This window comes from Grammomys surdaster, unplaced genomic scaffold (assembly GCF_004785775.1).
Source record: "Grammomys surdaster isolate TR1022 unplaced genomic scaffold, NIH_TR_1.0 97, whole genome shotgun sequence".
NCBI lineage: Eukaryota > Metazoa > Chordata > Mammalia > Rodentia > Muridae > Grammomys > Grammomys surdaster.
Genome location: NW_021604576.1, coordinates 20,364,189 through 20,380,877, shown reverse-complemented (window position 1 = coordinate 20,380,877; position 16,689 = coordinate 20,364,189). Strand labels below are relative to the sequence as shown.

Sequence of the window (16,689 nt, the reverse complement as noted above, 5' to 3'; positions counted from 1 at the left end):
TTCACTGTCACAGCTCCTCAGCTAAGGATACTCACTGAGCCTCCTAGAAGTTATAATGGCAAACCTGCCCCAGGGTTGGCAGCATGGAAGTTCCGGAGCTAGCATCTGACTCCGATATGATTAGCACCAAAGCTGGATGTTTCACCAGTGCCCTTAGCCCTAGCATGTAGGTTTGGAGAGGTTAGAGCCACATTACCCTTTCCACCTTCGTTTTCTAACAAGTTTGTTTCTTCGATCCTGCCAGTTGGGTGGAATACAAGGAGCCATGGGAACTCCATGAAGCCTCCCAACAGAGTGGAAAGAGACAGCCTCTAGCATCTACAGACTCGGATTCAGACCCCTTCCATCATGCACCCTAGCAGCTCCAACACATCTGAGTTGGCCCTCTCCCTCTCTAAGCTTTGATGTCACTGTCAGCTGATGACAGAGGAGCTCTGCTCTTACGCTCTTACTCTGAAAGGACTCTAAACAGCTATTTCAGACCCATCCTGCCCAGGCTCTAGTCTGGACAGTAAAGAGTCATCTGTGAGAGGGACTGACACAGCCCTGTCCTTAAGCAGGGCATGGTCCCAAAGCAGAATTTCTAATAGCCTTACCTCCAGAGCCCAGGCTTCAGCCCAGCACTGATCACAGGCCAGAGTTTCATTCCCAAGTGCTGGCTTCTCTCTGGAGGGGCAAGAATGAAGGCTCATAGCTCAGAAACTGCCCCCTTTGGGTCCTGTCCAGCCTTCTGACTCCCTGGAGTTTGTTCTTTCTCCCCCCCCCCCCTTTTTCTCTCTCTTTTTCCCCCCCCCCCCCATATAACAGGATAAGAGGAGTCACACAAGCCATACAGACAAACTGTTTTTCTTTAGATGTGTCTGAAAAGTAAATATCCACGACCATTTGAGGGCCTAGTGGAAGGGAGGGGGAAAAAAAGGAAAGGAAAAACAAGAAATACTGGGTTAGAGCTCAGAAATTACTGGAATTTTTATTTAATTTTCTTTAGGGGAAAAGAGATTTACTAAGTCAGAGATGAAAGGCAAATCTGCATGGGGGCTTCCCCCCCCCCGCCCAAGAAGTTCTCTTGTGTGCTGGGTTTAGTGCTCTCACCAAGTGTGGCCTGGAGATCAGAACACTGTGGTTAGACGATTCATAAACTCAGCAAGGCATCTGTCAGATGCCAGCTCTTGACAGAATACCAAGACCTCTGGAGCAGCCAGGGCTGAGGAGCTGTCTCGTCAGCACCCAGCCCGCAGACTCACCTCTCCCTTACCCCAATTCCCTGGCCTGCCTCCGTCCCAGCCTGGAACAAATCCCTGCTGGAGCGTCATGAGTAAGTGCCTTGGGTTCTGACCTCTGCCCAGGCATGCAGCTCATCATAGCCATGCTTTGGGTTCACTAATTCTGCTTCAGTACTGGCCCAATTGTAAAGAGTGAGCCCCACCACGTGATACAAGGGCAAGAAGTCCTTTGTCTGCCTGTCACTTCTTCATAGATCGCTCCTCGGGATGTTTTCTTCTTGGAATCCTAAAGTTTTCCCAGCTTTAATCTGAGAGCCACAGGATGTGAGGTAGCTTGGGTAGGATAGAAGAAAGGCATTCTGTTCAGATTCAGTTATCAACTGTAAATCGCTCTGAGACCTACTGGTCAAAGGTGGTTTTCTACTTCACTTGTTATATACCTGTCTAGGTTGATTGTCATGCATTTGTCTGAGTTATCATAAAACTAGTCAAAGTTTAACTCCAAGCACCTATGACATGCAGCCTGCTGCTGCAGAGGCTGCTGATTAATACTGTCCTGAGACATACAGTCTGCTGCAGTGGAGACTGCTGGTTAATACTGTCCTGAGACATGCAGCCTGCTGCAGGGGAGACTGCTGGTTAACACTGTTCTGCATAGCTTTCTGATTGAGTGCCATAACTGAAGCTTATCATTCACCTGAGAACCTAGATAGAAGAACAGAGTTAATGATTAAGGAAGAGGAGTTTCAGAGTCCTCCTTCCTACCTACAGACTAGGTAAGTGCTCTTCTTTACAGAGTTATCCTCTTTTCTTCCAAAAGCGGTGAGCAGCATCCCGTGTCAAGACTGTACCAAGACTGTCCAAAGCTCTCCTTTCCACTGTGAGTGTTCCCTCTTTCCCAGCCAGGAGGTGCTGGGTTCCCGTATTACTGAAATAAGACGACTGTCCTTTCTCCATCAATTCTGATTGATGTTATGTTCCCTGCTCCAGTTGTCCCAGATAACTTTTTTTAAAAATTGAACTAAAGTGTGAAAAATTGCCTCTGTTCATAGAACTTATCTCAATTCAAGGCATACACATCAAAAGCTTATGGAAGGAGCTGGAGAGATGGCTCAGCGGTTAAGAGCACTGACTCTTCTACCAGAGGTCCTGAGTTCAATTCCCAGAAACCACATGGTGGCTCACAGCCATCAGTAACGGGATCTGATGCCCTCTTCTGGTATGTCTGAAGACAGCTACAGTGTGCACTCCTATACATAAAATAAGTAAATCTTTAAAAAAAAAAAAAAAGCTTATGGAAAATCTGCAAGGTAGACTAATGTTGTGCTTAGTTGAGAAGCCGTCACTCTCAGTTCTCCCAGCTTCAGAACGGATATGCTGATACCATGATGTCCTTCCTGAAAATAGACAAGCAAGAAGAATTCAGTCTCAAGAACCTTACAGAGTAGGGACAGCTAGCTGGCTATGGAATCAGTTCACAGACAGTCCTTACTGTCCAGAAAACAGTAGTGAAAATCCTCATATGCATATGTATCTAATCCCACCAACCATGTCTTAAACTGAAGATGGTATTAATGTATCCTTGTGTTTCTAGATGAGGTGGATGAAGTTTAGAGCAGCTAGGCCATTTGTATATGGTGACGTTTTTATTAGGTGTTAATACTAAAAACGACACTTGAAGGATCAGGTAACTGACTGTAGGTAACAGCAGAGGGTCCTATAGGGAAAGGGGGATTCAGAGCCTAGAAGCCTTTTTGCCATGTGTATTCTAAGATTTTTTCACCATGCTTCGACATATTGTAAGCCTATGAAGGGGGCTTTTAGCAAATATAATTGATCTCACAACCTTCTCTTTTCAGCTAAGAATCTCCCAGGTGATTTTAAACTATATTTAGGGAAAGCCTAAAATAGAGGGATCATGTATCTTACATACACAGGAGAAGACACCAAAGGAGCCGCTGGACTCTGGTCCCAGTGGCAACAGTGATGCCCTGCGGACCACAGGGACTGTTCTCTGTCAACCCCAGCCACGCTCCTCCTTCGCCTTGTGTGGAGGCTGACGTTGTTGCCAAGCAGTATCCATTTGATAATCTGGTAGCTCTCATTCTTCCTGTTGCTAGAATGAAAAAAATATATATTATTTACTTACATATACTTACACATATATTACATAAATATATCTATATGTTACATGATATATACACATATATGTGAGATAGATAAACACGCTCTCTCAAGCAGACATTTTTCTAGGTCTTTCTGAGAGTGACATAAGAGAAATGAAGAGTTTGTTGTAGTATCAGGACCTTGCAACTATGTAACGCCAGTAACAGGAGGAGACTATAGGCTCTAGAACCAAATATCTATCTTTCGAGCTTATGTGGCTTGGAGTAGATGCTTTGCTGGGCTAAGATCCTGATAAGTGATTTTAAAGGCTAAAGTGATGGTATGGTGGTGGTGGTGGTGATGATGATAAGTACCACTGCTCAGGGTATCACTGGGATTAAATGGTATCATAGATGGACATATCAAGTCCCACTCAGACTTTCCTCCCCTTTGGCTGTCTAATGGAATAGAATACTTAAGGAATATAAGGTGCAAACTTTCAGAATTTACCAATGGGGTAGTCATATGAGCCCTTAACAGCTTAGACCATCTCTTCCTTTTCGTTTCCACTGCTGAGGATATTTTATTTAAAACCTATACACTAACCTGACCATCTAAAATAAAGAAAAAAAGAGCAATGGGCTAGCATAATACCCAAGTTGCCTCATGGCTCTAAAACCATTATAATCAAATTCTGCTTTCCCAAATTTCTGATTTCTGTATTCTCAGTCTCACACTGAGACAAGGCTTCATCTTTAGTCCCAAGGACTCCTGAGAATTACTAGGGCTCCCAGCTTCTCCTTGGCTTGCAGGACTAGACTGAAAGTCTCCCACTGTGGTACACACTGAGCTCAGCTTAGCTTGAACAATTTATCTCTTCTGCTTTTGAAGAATAAATTACATGAAAGAAAAGAAATGGTGGAAGTCTGGCATGACATCGCAGCCAAAACCATCAGATCCTAAGACTGGGGCCCTACCTGCTGGACTTAGATTAGCATCCTTGTGGATGGTCTAGGACCAGACTCTACTTCTTCTGAAGTTAGCATGTGAGGTGTGGGGACTGAGTTGTCAGACAAGAAGAATGTCACATCCAGATCCACCGTATACCCTGACAGCTGATGAGACGCTTCCTCCAGACCAGATCCAGAGGAATGAAAGGGTGGAGACCCTGGAGAGAGTCCTCCTCAGAAAAGAGAGTTGTTGCTGGAGGGCTGCAGACTGCCCTACCTCAGCATCGCAGGGCTTCAGCGTCCTGGATGCACCTAGCTTTAGAATCAGACTAGGGAGGTTCAGCTCCTTCTGTTTGTCTACTAGGTTATGCTGGGCAGCTACTTGCATTTGTTTATTCATCTTTGAAATAAAAATAATAATGTAAAGCGTGTTCTACAGATTCAGTCCATTAGTCCACTTAAAAATGTGTAGCATTGGCTCTAAAACACAGTAAGGACTCTGCTCTTCACACTTCGTCTCAAGTACACGGTCTTCAGGTCTGAGCAGGAAAAGTGCTTTTTCTCCGCATCAGCAGCTAAGTATCAGGTAGCTGACCTGTTCCTGGGAGCACATCTGATGCTGTAGGTGTTTTTCTATTGTTGTTGTTGTTTTGTATTACTTTCCCGCCTTTCTCTCCATCACCCTTCATTTGCTTGTTTGTGTCCCTGTACTGTCAAAGAGTATCTTTCAAATACTTCATTATGCTGAGCAGTTGAGTGGTGTCTCTAACCCAGGCCCAAAGACTAGTCAAACTGCAATGGTACCTGTACTTTGGATTTTAGATTTTTTTGGCTGATTTACTTGAAATCCCAGCTCTATTGCTGTGTAAAACTATAGCCTATGATTCAGAGCCTCTGTATTACTCATCTGTGAATGGGAATAATAAAACTACTTCCCAGCCAAGTGGTAAAGATGGTGTGTTCAGCTTCTGCAGCTCGCTTCACTTGTCTTAGAGGGAGTCCAGTCACATATGTAGGACACTCAAGCTTTCAGGAAGATTATGGATTCTCTTTCAACATTTATTGGTGGTTCAATGGCTCCTTTTCACCAGAAAAAGCACAAAACCAAAGTGGCTGCCCCACCCTGTCTTTCCACTAGTTTACCTCTTCCTTCGATCCCAGAGACCCTATCGTTCAGCCACTATGTTGTGCCCACATTCTCCCTGGGTCTGTTGACCGTGTTGACTTTAACTTTTGAGAAAAGCTACTGTCTATGCAGGGACCTGGAGAGGCAAACCATCACAGCCAACTGTCAGGCATAGTTCATCTCTTCTGTTCTGCCCTGGAGAGGCAAGGATACCAGAAGACACCCATACCAGAACAGCACACAGCAGATAACTTCCTAGGTCCCTGTGGAGCTAAGAACAGCAAAACCTCAGGCTTCTGAGGACCTGGGTCATGCCCATGACACCACTATACAGTGAACTGGAAGCTGGTGGTAGTTACATGTCTTTTCTGGACAAGCAAATTTTCCTTTTAACAGTAGCTGAATACTGGTGTCCTCACTGTGCAGAGAGATAAGGCCAGCCCCATTTATGAGCCAACGCTGTGTTCTAGACACTATAGGAAGATCTTATACATTGTAATACCCTCCCATCCTGCAAGGAAAGCCTTGCTGACCCCTACTTTACAGCTGAGAGACCAAAGGTTAAATAACTGGCCCTGCTCATACAGCAGGGGAAGGGGCAGAACAGGAATTCAAACAAAGTCTATTTAACTTTGAAAGCCATTACAACTGACTTCTGATTAAAGGCAGGGTAACTATCGACAGTTTTAAGTAGCTTTTCAGAGGGAAAGGAGAAGTGGGCTTGCTGCTTCCAGCCAGCTGGATACTGTGGTCACCAGAGAGGAGATCTGGGTGACTCCAGCCACCCCCTTTCTCTGTCATGAAAACGTAACCCCTCAACACCTACCTGCCTCAAAGAGATGGAACAACATCAGAGGTGCACATGGAGTCTGAGTTTGCACGCTGTGGAGACAGCACCCTGGGAAAGCTCACAATCAAGATTTGCAAATAGGGAAGCATTGTGGATTGAGTCTAGTATAGAGTCTAATATTTCATTTTAGCAGCAGGAGTTTTTCCAAAATCTCAAATTAATTGTTAATTTCTTTTAAAGGTTTACACAAAACTCCAGATTTCTGAAATTACCTTGAGAAATCCTAATTTCTTTTCTCTATTTATTTATTTATTTATTTATTTATTTATTTTGGTTTTTCAAGACAGAGTTTCTCTGTATAGCCCTGGCTGTCCTGGAACTCACTCTGTAGACCTGGCTGGCCTCAAACTCAGAAATCCGCCTGCCTCTGCCTCCCAAGTGCTGGGATTAAAGGTGTGCTACGCCACCGACCGGCAAGAAATCCTAATTTCTGATAACCCTGAGCCTCTATCCCCCTCTGGCCACTGCTGGCTGGAATCTAGCAGTTGCCCATTTAGACCTAGAAGTAGGACAGTGCTTTTAAATCTGCTACAGTCCTTTATCCCTTGGTTCCTGTGTGGTAAGGAGTTCCAGCCCCCACCCCCACCCCAACCCACCCCCACCACCACAGCATTCCCCTGCCACCATGTTTCTTATTTCAGAGGTAAGAGGGAAAGCTCCTTCTTAGTGGTTTCATGCCTTTTTGGTTTTGTTCCTCTAGGCGTTCCCTTCCCAAAGAACTTCCTCCAGATCTGCAAGAAGATCCTGTGCCGCCTATTTCGGGTCTTCGTCCATGTCTACATCCATCACTTTGACCGCGTCATTGTGATGGGTGCAGAGGCTCACGTCAACACCTGCTACAAACACTTCTATTACTTCGTCACAGAGATGAACCTCATAGACCGCAAGGAGCTGGAGCCCTTGGTAAGTAACTCTGCAGCGTGTCGCCATGCAGTGAGAACTACAGCATGTCCCCTCTAGCTGTCAGCTGGGGGTAGGAGGGAGCTGCAGAAATGTCCAGGGTTCAGCAGTCAGCAAAGATCCCAGGTATGTCAAAACATCCACTGCCACCAGATAAATGTCTTAAGGTGCTCTCCAGGAGGTGACATAATAGGGTGATGTTGTTCCTATAGAATGGCTTGGGCCAGAGAAGCTAGCTTTAATGCTGAACTCTGAAATCATTTTTAAACGTTTAAAAACATTTTTTGATCTATCTCTATAAGGTCAGAAACATTTATTTCCTTAGTAAATGAACATTTAGCATCCACAGTCTATCGGCTGCTAGGCACAAAAATTTAAATTAAATGTCTTATGACACAGAGGGAAGTAAGCCCTAAGGAAAAGTTTCCATGTTGAGGGGACTTTGCTCTTTACACTGAATCCCTGGGGTAAAGCCGTCATGGGTATATCAGAGTCCAGAATATTTGAGATTAAACTCTAGCTTTATTAGGTAAGTGGAGTCTGCTTTTATTTTATTATTTTTAAAAGAGACTTACTTATTTTTAATTTGTGAGTGTGTATGTTTTGCCTGCATGTATATGTGCATACAGTGCCTGTTGAAGCCAGAAGAGGGTCTCAAATGCCCTGGTACTGGAGTTGCAGATGGTTGTGAGCTGCCATGTTGGTGCTGGGAATGGAACCTGAGTCCTCTGGAAGAGCAATGGGTGTTCTTAACCACTGTGCTATCCCTCCATCCCTGAATTTATTTCCCTTATAAGTCTCTTTTTACTGTTGGCTTTAGTATGTTCTTGAGAAATCAAGGACCCTCTGAACCTCTATGACCAGTTCACTTTGATGTGTTTGCCTGCCTTGCAGCCAACCTCAGGGGCACTAATGAGTACCTCTTTACCCAGTACAATACACTGCTTTATATTAAAATCATGTTTTCTTTCCCTTGAAACAGTTAAAGTATAGTTTTGCTAAAGACAGGTGGCAAAGTAAGTTTTATCCAAGTCTTCTCAAATAGTGACCAAAATACGGAGCCAGGGTGTTTGCTCTGCTCTTCACCCTTCTTTCTTGACTGTACATTTGAATTCATGTTTTATCATTATTTGGGTACCTGATGTCAATAGCTCACGTGAACTACCACTGAAAAGACACTGTTATAGGCACATAGCCCCACAACAAGAGCTAAGCCCAGCTTCGTGGAGAACCATCAACTAGAAGAAGCTGAGAAACAGGCACAGGGTAGACTCACTCACTTGAAGGAATTCAGCTGGCATGAGGCACACAGGCTATTTTAGCTGTTACCTTGCCTTGTGGTCTTTGGTCTAATAGCCTAATGTGGGAGGTGGTTGGCTGAGGGGCTCTGGATTGGCTGGGTCATATTGCCTGTGTGTGAACAACTCCTAAGTAAACAATTTGCCACCTCAGGTATCAATTAGCTGTTGGGGGCGGTGGTGGTGTAGGAGAGGTGGCGTTTCGCCCCCAGTGTCAGCAAGTTCCCAGGTATACATACATACATACATACATACATACATACATACATACATACATAGCATACATAATACACACACACATATGTATATATGTATATATACATGTATATGACATTAGTTATATACATGCTATATCTATATCTATTAAAAAAGATGCTGGTAAATCTGATGTTAATCCTTAGGAGTTTAGTTCATGGTCTATAATCACATCATGGAATACACACCAAACAGTTTACTTTGCATACAGTTGACATGTCTCTCACATCATTGGTTAAAGAATAGGTGGTCTTCATTTTCTTCCACATTGGGTTCCTAGAAAGCTTTTGGGGGGCTGTTTCCAAGTTATCGCTGAGCCTCATCGAAGGACTCATACGGAAAGAAACTAAAAGCCGCCAATGGTGGGTTTGCTGGTTCTTGTTCTGTATAAAGAGGGTGGAGTGTAAATCACCCTCATACATGACTGCAAGAGTAAAAGGTTGTACAAACAACTCCAGAATGTTTAAATACTGGAAACAGTTGATAAAGCTAATCTCAGAAAATGTCAAGGACACTGGAAAGAGACGAGAGAAAGAACTGCTGCTAAGCCATGGAGTTCAGCCCCCGTTCGCAGCTATGCCCAGGTAGACAGGAACAAGGCTCCGAGGGCCACCTGAAGGATGAGCCCTGCCGGCCAATCATACTTGCGGTTTTGCTGAGTTAACACATAAGGAAGATGGATAGGGCCGAGCGTCAAGTTCTCCTTTATGCACAGAAGCATAAAGGCTATTGTGGGGTAAAGCTGGGGGTGAATCAGCAAGGAGAGAAAGCCTTTCTTTCCTATCAAAAAACTCTCAGTTGTCTTGATAGTGTGTTGAGGAAAGCCCCGAGGAGCTGGAGCACCTGGTAGTGCCAGGAGCTGCCTTGCAGTCCCAACCTCACACCCAAGCCCTGAACAAGCCAGTATTCTACAATGAGTTTCTCTGCAGGCCTGGGAGAAAAACTGTGATTTTATCCTAACTGGGAATTGCTAACCTTGGAAGTGCCTAGAGAAGTATTGGGTTTTCCCCTCAAAATTTGTATTTCTTCAACTCATACTTAAAATAGTTTTCTTCCCACATTTATATTTTGTTAATTTTAGTGACAGGAAAATTAATTGTAATAAGTGGTAGTAGTAAGTATGAAATTATGTGTTTGCTTGGTTACACAAACTCAAGCGTGTAAATCACAGGATTAGACGCAGTGGATGTTTCTGAGTTTAACGATTATATGATGACCAAGCATGCTGATACGTGACTATAACAGCAGCACTCTGGGAGCATGCTCAGAAGAATTGCTGCAATTCTGAGTCTAACTTATCTACACAGACAGTTCCAGGCCAGTCAGGGCTCCGTAGAGAGAACCTGTCTCAAAAACAGCAACAGCAGGGACTGAAGAGATGGCTCGGAGGTTCAGAGCCCAGACTGCTCTTCCAGAGGACCACACTTTGGTTCTCAGCACCTTCATGTCAGCTCACAGCTGTCTGGAACTCCAGTTCCAGGAAATTCAGCAAGCCCTTCTGGCGTTTGAGGGCACTGGGCATGCACATGGTGCACAGATTCATATGCAGGGAAAAAACACATAGAATAAAATAAATTTTAAAACCCATACCAATCATGTGGCGCCAGGTTCAAATGCTTAGCACATCCAGGGATGCTGAGAGTGTGGCACTTGTGAATTGTCACTGATGACACTGTGTTCATTGACATTGCTAGAATACCTGACTCTATGACTAAGAAACAAGGTCTGTGAGGACTTTATGTCGCAAAGTCCATATTGCAATCAGAGATAGCATATCAAATCAATACATTTAAATTTGTCAAGTATTTTCATACATCTATTTGTTGTTTGGGGGTGGGGGGCATGTTTGTTCAGGTGTGCAGAGGATGTGTGGGAGTCGGTTCTCTCCTTTCACCACAGGGTCCCAGGATTGGGATATCCAGCTTGGTTGGCAGAGGCCTTTACCCACTGAGCTATCTCATTGATCCAAAGTAAATATATTTTTATTTTAGATAGTCCAACTGCTTTATATGTTCAAAGCAAATTGTTCAGATGTTATGTTTTGTATAGGAGAGATAAGTTTGGTAGAAACTTACAGTCTGGAAAATATGCAATAATGAGTAATTCATCCCTAGAGGATGAATTTGCCTTCAAATTCTGGTTATGCATTCTTCATAGTGTAATGCAGGTAGAGGTCAAAGGGCAACATTTGTTCATCAGTTTCCCTCAGAACAGCAGCATTCCCAGAAGTCCCTCACCAGCAGTAGGGCAGTTCTGGAGTCATGCTTGGAATTCTACAGTGTGGAACTAGAGCCTCACCTGGTCTCCCTCCATGCATCTGCTGTGGAGAGCCACAGTCTTCCGTGTGAGGGCTCACCTGGTTGCACTGAAGTCGTGCCGACAGAGCATCTGGTACATGGGTTATCTGGAGGATCCAGGACCTCACAAGGGTAGGAGATTCAGTATCACTCACAGGGAGCATAAGACTCAATCCCAGGGCTCAAACCCCAGGCATTCATTTAAATGTGTTGCAGTCTTGAACAAGACAGTTTTCCAAGCCACCTGTTTCCTTACTCAGAGTAAATGTAATGGAACTGTAAAAAGTAAACAGATTATGCACACATTAAGTACTTAAGAAATGTTAGCTATTAAGTCAGAAAATTAATTTACAGTAGTTAGCACTCAGTAAACAACCCTAATTTTTTCTCTTCTCTGGCTCTCAGGGCCTTTCATGCATCCTAGTGATTCCTTAGGTCACCTCAGAGCAAGCATGGTTAATTGTATTTGTATATATCTATTCATCCCTTGGTGTTGTCAGTTCTGTGAGAGCACATAGTAAATAAGATGTATGTCTGAATTGTCCATGCACTGGGTACATGATAAACACTTTAATTTTTTTTTTTAATTTTGGAAGAATAGTTTAAGTATGATATACCTGTGTTCCAAAGGATTCCATGTGGCCGTTCCTCCTTGGTACCACCCTTATTTCAGAACTGCAACTTAGCCACTCATATATTAGGACGAAGACTTCATTCTGATTGATTTATAATAGAGATTAAAAGCAAATTAAGGTGCAGAGCAGTGAAGGGATGTGTTTAAACTTTAGACCCTATAGCTTAAGATGGGGCTGCAATACCTAGCCATTCTCTGCCCCAGATTACAAATTGATTTAGCAAGGAAATGTTGAATGTTGTCATACTGCCTTGGTGTCCTAGTGCAGCAGACTCAGGAGCCAGTCCTCTCTGTCTTAGCACCTGTGTTCTAGACAAAAGCCTTGGTCTCCAGTGAACTGGGACAATCATCCATCCTGTCAGGCTTCGGCATTCAGACACTGACTGGAAAGAAGTCACCTTGGCCAGCCCAGTGAAGGCCAGCAGGACTGTCCATCTCTAGAACTTGCCTTAGAGCCCTGAGTGAGATCTGCCACTCAGCATCTACAGGCCAGCCAGCAGCCTGGGAACCCCAGAGAACCATGTCATTCTGCTCACTCTCCTGCAGAGAGAGGGAAGCTTTCAGGATGACAAGATAATCCATCTTTCATGCAAGCACAACTGCTGAAGATGACCAAATTCAAGCAAGTTCACAGTTGGAGGAAAGGAAACCCAAATGATTGCTGGTAATTGGAAAATGGACCAGGCCCTGATTGAATAAGGAGATTGCTGTCAGCCTTGGCTGCCTGAGAGTCAGCTGACAGAATGGATCTAATCAGAATTATCATTAGCAAGCACAAACAGCAAGTGCTGTGTTTTGATAGCCTTTCACTAAAAACAAAAGCAAGCAAATGCAGAGAGGGCTGTTGACGCTCTACAAACTGTGAATGAAGAGCTGATGGGGCTATTGTAAGAGACTGGTGAAGGACTGAAGAGAACTAGTCCATCCTACTGTGACTGCTGACCCCTGAATGACCTGGCCCAAGGCCTTCCTAGTCTCTCACCAGGACTCATTTCCTATCTCTAACTGTAAAGAGCATCCTGGGGGTGCAGGCTCTAAACGCAGAGGTTACCCCAGGTGCTGGGATCAGAAGATCTTCTGTTAAGACAGGAGGGTTGTCCATGCATCACCTGCATCATACCATTTAGCATTTCTGCTAAAGCACAAATTCTGATTCTGTGAGTCCTGACAGGATGGGACAGGAAAATGCCCACATGGAGTTTGCAGGACAGCTCTGTACAAGTTTGTTTTCTCATTCTACCATCTGAGGTCCTGAGATCAAACTCAGGATGTCAGCGTTGAGGCAGGCACCTTTACCTGGTGAGCCATCTTGCTGGCCTGGCTACCAGGCTCTTCACCATGTCTCATTAGTGTCTTGTTCCATCTGTTATGTAGATGCCAGCTACCCAACAATTGTTCATAGTTTTCAGCACCGAAACTACTACATTAATGTGGGAGCTTGGAAAGACTATGTGAGGACCAAGGTTGTAGAAAGCCTAACCATAAGTCATCTGGGCCCCAAGCATGGACTGACCTTGTATTCCCCTAGGAGGTGGCCAGCACAGGCCTGCCCTTCCCTTGGAAAAGCCTTGGTGAGTCCTATAAGCAAGGCTGGCCTGCAACACAAGATCAGGTCAGCCTTGTGAAAAGAAGCAGAGCTTTTTGCATGAGCCAAGCTACTCCCTGAATAGCTGGCAATGAAGAGTCATTGTGGAACTTTTGAAAGGATCTTTTCTTTCTGAGTATCATCTGGATAGAAGCCTCCAGACGGCCGCTTGTCAGGCGGGTTCCATGACTCTCAGCCAAGACCTTGAACACAGCCACTGGAGAAGAAAGAGCTGCAGCCTGCAGTCTGGCCTATGTAGTGACATTTCCATTCTCATGTTACCACATTACTTATCTGACCCTTCGTGAGGCTTGTAATGCCTTTGGGTCTCAGTTTCCCTATTTTCAAAGGTTATCAATTCTACAGTGGCCCAGGCTTGATGCTGAGATTCTGATCTTTGGCACTGTAAATCATCAGGCTTGTCATCTTTTGTCTAAGATGACCTCCCATCTTTGTTTAGAGAGGTCTTCCTGCCTAGAGGCTCACCATAGCAGCAGAGAGATGTACTTGACTCAGAGAAAAGCTGAGTCTGCATTCATGAGACTTTCTTTGCTAATTCAGATGACACTTGTATGTATGTGTACATGAGTTCATATGAGTGAGAGAGAGAGAGAGAGAGGGAGGGAGGGAGGGAGGGAGGGAGGGAGGGAGGGAGGGAGAGAAGGGTGGCATCAACTAGTGTCTGTTCACAGCTACCAAAATGCCAAGAGGTGAGCCAGAGCCAGAGTACCTGCCAGAGAACATGTGAAGACCTTTGGCAGACTTATTCAAGTGTGTCTTTGAAAAATAGCAAAGAATTATTGTCAACTAATTGCACTGTGCAGAGTCAGCCACACTTCTTTGCAAGACCTATTTATTCTTTCCTACTGAGAAGTCCAGGGAATGCCGGGCAGTGGTGATGCACCCCTTTAATCCCAGCACTTGGGAGGCAGAGGCAGGCGGATTTCTGAGTTCAAGGCCAGCCTGGTCTACAAGGTGAGATCCAGGACAGCCAGGGCTACACAGAGAAACCCTGTCTCGAAAAACCAAAAACCAAAAAACAAAAATTAAGTATGTTTGGGAGAAGTCCAGGGAATTTTGGGTTCTGGTCTATAGCATAGTAGGTAATTAGTTTCTTTGGGAGGCAGGGGATATCACATTGTTTTTTTTTTTAATAGAATCAAGAATGAGATGTGCCCTGATTTATTTTACACCCCAAATCATTTTGTTAGAGTTAAAATGATGCAAACTGATATGATATTCAGTAATAAAAACAAGATTTAAAGCTGCACTCCAGAATCACCAATAATCATATGTCCATAAAGGGAAAATGAAATACAACAAAACGCGTCGACAGTGATTCTCTCGTTGTTATTTGTTTTGAAAGATTTGGGCTAGGTTGTGAGGGAGATTTTTGTTTTTGAGACAGACAGAGTCTTGCTGTGTAACCTAGGCTGGTCTTAAACTCGCGGTCTTCCTGCCTCAACCTGTCATGTACTTAAACTATCCGTGTAAGCCATTAGCTCAACAATGGTGCTTTTCTCTTAATGAAATTACAGAAGATGCTGATAGATAGATAGATGATAGATAGATAGATAGATAGATAGATAGATAGATAGATAGATAGATAAAACTCCTTGAGTTTTTCAGGCTTTCTATCACAAACATGAATCATTTACGTAATCAGGAAAAAAAAAAAAAACAAGCCTTATGCCATAGAAGACTTTACCACGAAAGACTGAAACTTCACACAGCCTCTCTGCTAGGACCAAGAACAGACTTGGCCTCTCTCCTGGCTGGCCACTAACATTAATTAAAATTAAATGAAAATAAAAGGTTCAGATTCCTCCACTTGCTCTGAAAAGACCTCTGTTGTTTTCCAACTTCAAGTTTTAGAGAGAACAAAAGGGATTTGTTGAAAACAATTTGCCTAAATCATGGAATGACCCCCAGGAATGTCATTTGTCAGATATAAGCCTAAGTATGTATACAATAACTACAAAAAAAACTTTGCTGAAATTATTATTTGTTGCTGTTTATTTTTAATCCCGCTTTCCTAAGATATTAACAAAACAAAACCCAGAAGTGACTAAGGATGCCATCTCTACCCTGGTGTCAGTCAGATCCACGTTTTACCATTTTCCTATTCTTCTGCAGGGCCATGCCCAGCCTGATTCACAGTACCCCGCATCTCTGATTGGGCCATCCTTTGTATGGACTGATGAGATTCTAATCACAGCAAATTCTCAGTATTTAACCCATCAGCTTAAAAGATGCAAGTCTTTTTTTAAAAAAAAAAAAACAAAACATTATTACAGTCCCGTAACTATTTTAGTTTTAACTTGTGATTTCATCTGCTTCTCAATTGCCAGTGATCTTCCACTTCTATAGGTCAACCCAGTCCATGACAGCAGCCTGCAGGTCCCTACAACCAGTGTTCTCTGGATGGCAATGGTTTATCAACTACTTCTGGTTTGAGCTAAGAAAGAGTACCTTCTACCAATCCGGTAAACATTTATCAGCTAATATGTACTGAAAACCAAGGGTTCCTATCGTCTAAGGAAGTACCTAAGTTCCAGTTGGCCTCTCTCCTAGGCTACTCACATTAAAGAGAAAGTGAAGGGTTCCTCTCAGTTCCATTGTGACTTATTATAATGTCCCTCTAAGTGTATTTCCCAGAAGCCGCTAGATCTGAGGGATGCCAAATGTTGTTATGTAAAAAGGCAGTTCCATAATGAGCTGTAGGAAACTGTTTACAGAGCTAGGCAGCTTCCTTTACTGAGCTAGCACACATGATGCTCAGCACAGAGCAATCTGTGGGTCTAAAGCTCCTTGGAGACCCTCTGGGGAATACTAACTCCACTGTCTTATGTGATCTAACAGCTACTGCATGTCGGCTTGTAAGCTTTTTAAACAGACAAACAGCTGCATGTCAGATACCAAGCCCTGCACAGAATAATAATCAAACAAGTTATATTTTCATTCTTTTAAAAAAATCACAAGACTTGGCCTGCTGGCCTCTTGATGTTTTTAGAGTTTCACTTTGTAGTTCAGGCTGCCCTGGGACTCATGGTCCTCCTGCCTCTGCCTCTTGAGTACTAGGATTATGCATCCAGTTTGCTCTGGTGGCCTTTGTGTTTATGTGATAATAACACTCTGGTCCAAAGGGGAAGAAAGGAGTTTATTGGCATTTATACTTCCTTTTTTTTTAAAGATTTATTTGTTTATTTTCTGTATATGAGTACACTTTAGCTGTCTTCAGACACATCAGAAGAGGGGTTGTGAGTCACCATGTGGTTGCTGGGAACTGAACTCAGGACCTCTGGAAGAGCAGTCAGTGCTCTTAACCACTGAGCCATCTCTCCAGCCATCGTTTATATTTCCTAATAACCCTCTATCACTTGATGCCACAGCAAGAACTCAAAGCAGGAACCTGGAAGCAAGAACTGAAGTAGAGACCATGCAGGAATGAGACTGGCAACTTAC

At 43.7% G+C, this 16,689-nt stretch overlaps 1 protein-coding gene across 5 annotated transcripts in view; it reads left to right on the top strand.

Moving 5' to 3' along the window:
• Mob3b (MOB kinase activator 3B) overlaps window positions 1–16,689 on the top strand; it is a 193,705-nt gene that overhangs the window by 151,417 nt on the left and 25,599 nt on the right. For all 5 annotated transcript variants that reach the window (XM_028780399.1, XM_028780434.1, XM_028780417.1 and 2 more), the window contains exon 3: window positions 6,956–7,158. In XM_028780399.1, coding sequence (XP_028636232.1) covers window positions 6,956–7,158 — 203 coding nt within the window. The remainder of the gene's footprint in view (window positions 1–6,955; window positions 7,159–16,689) is intronic.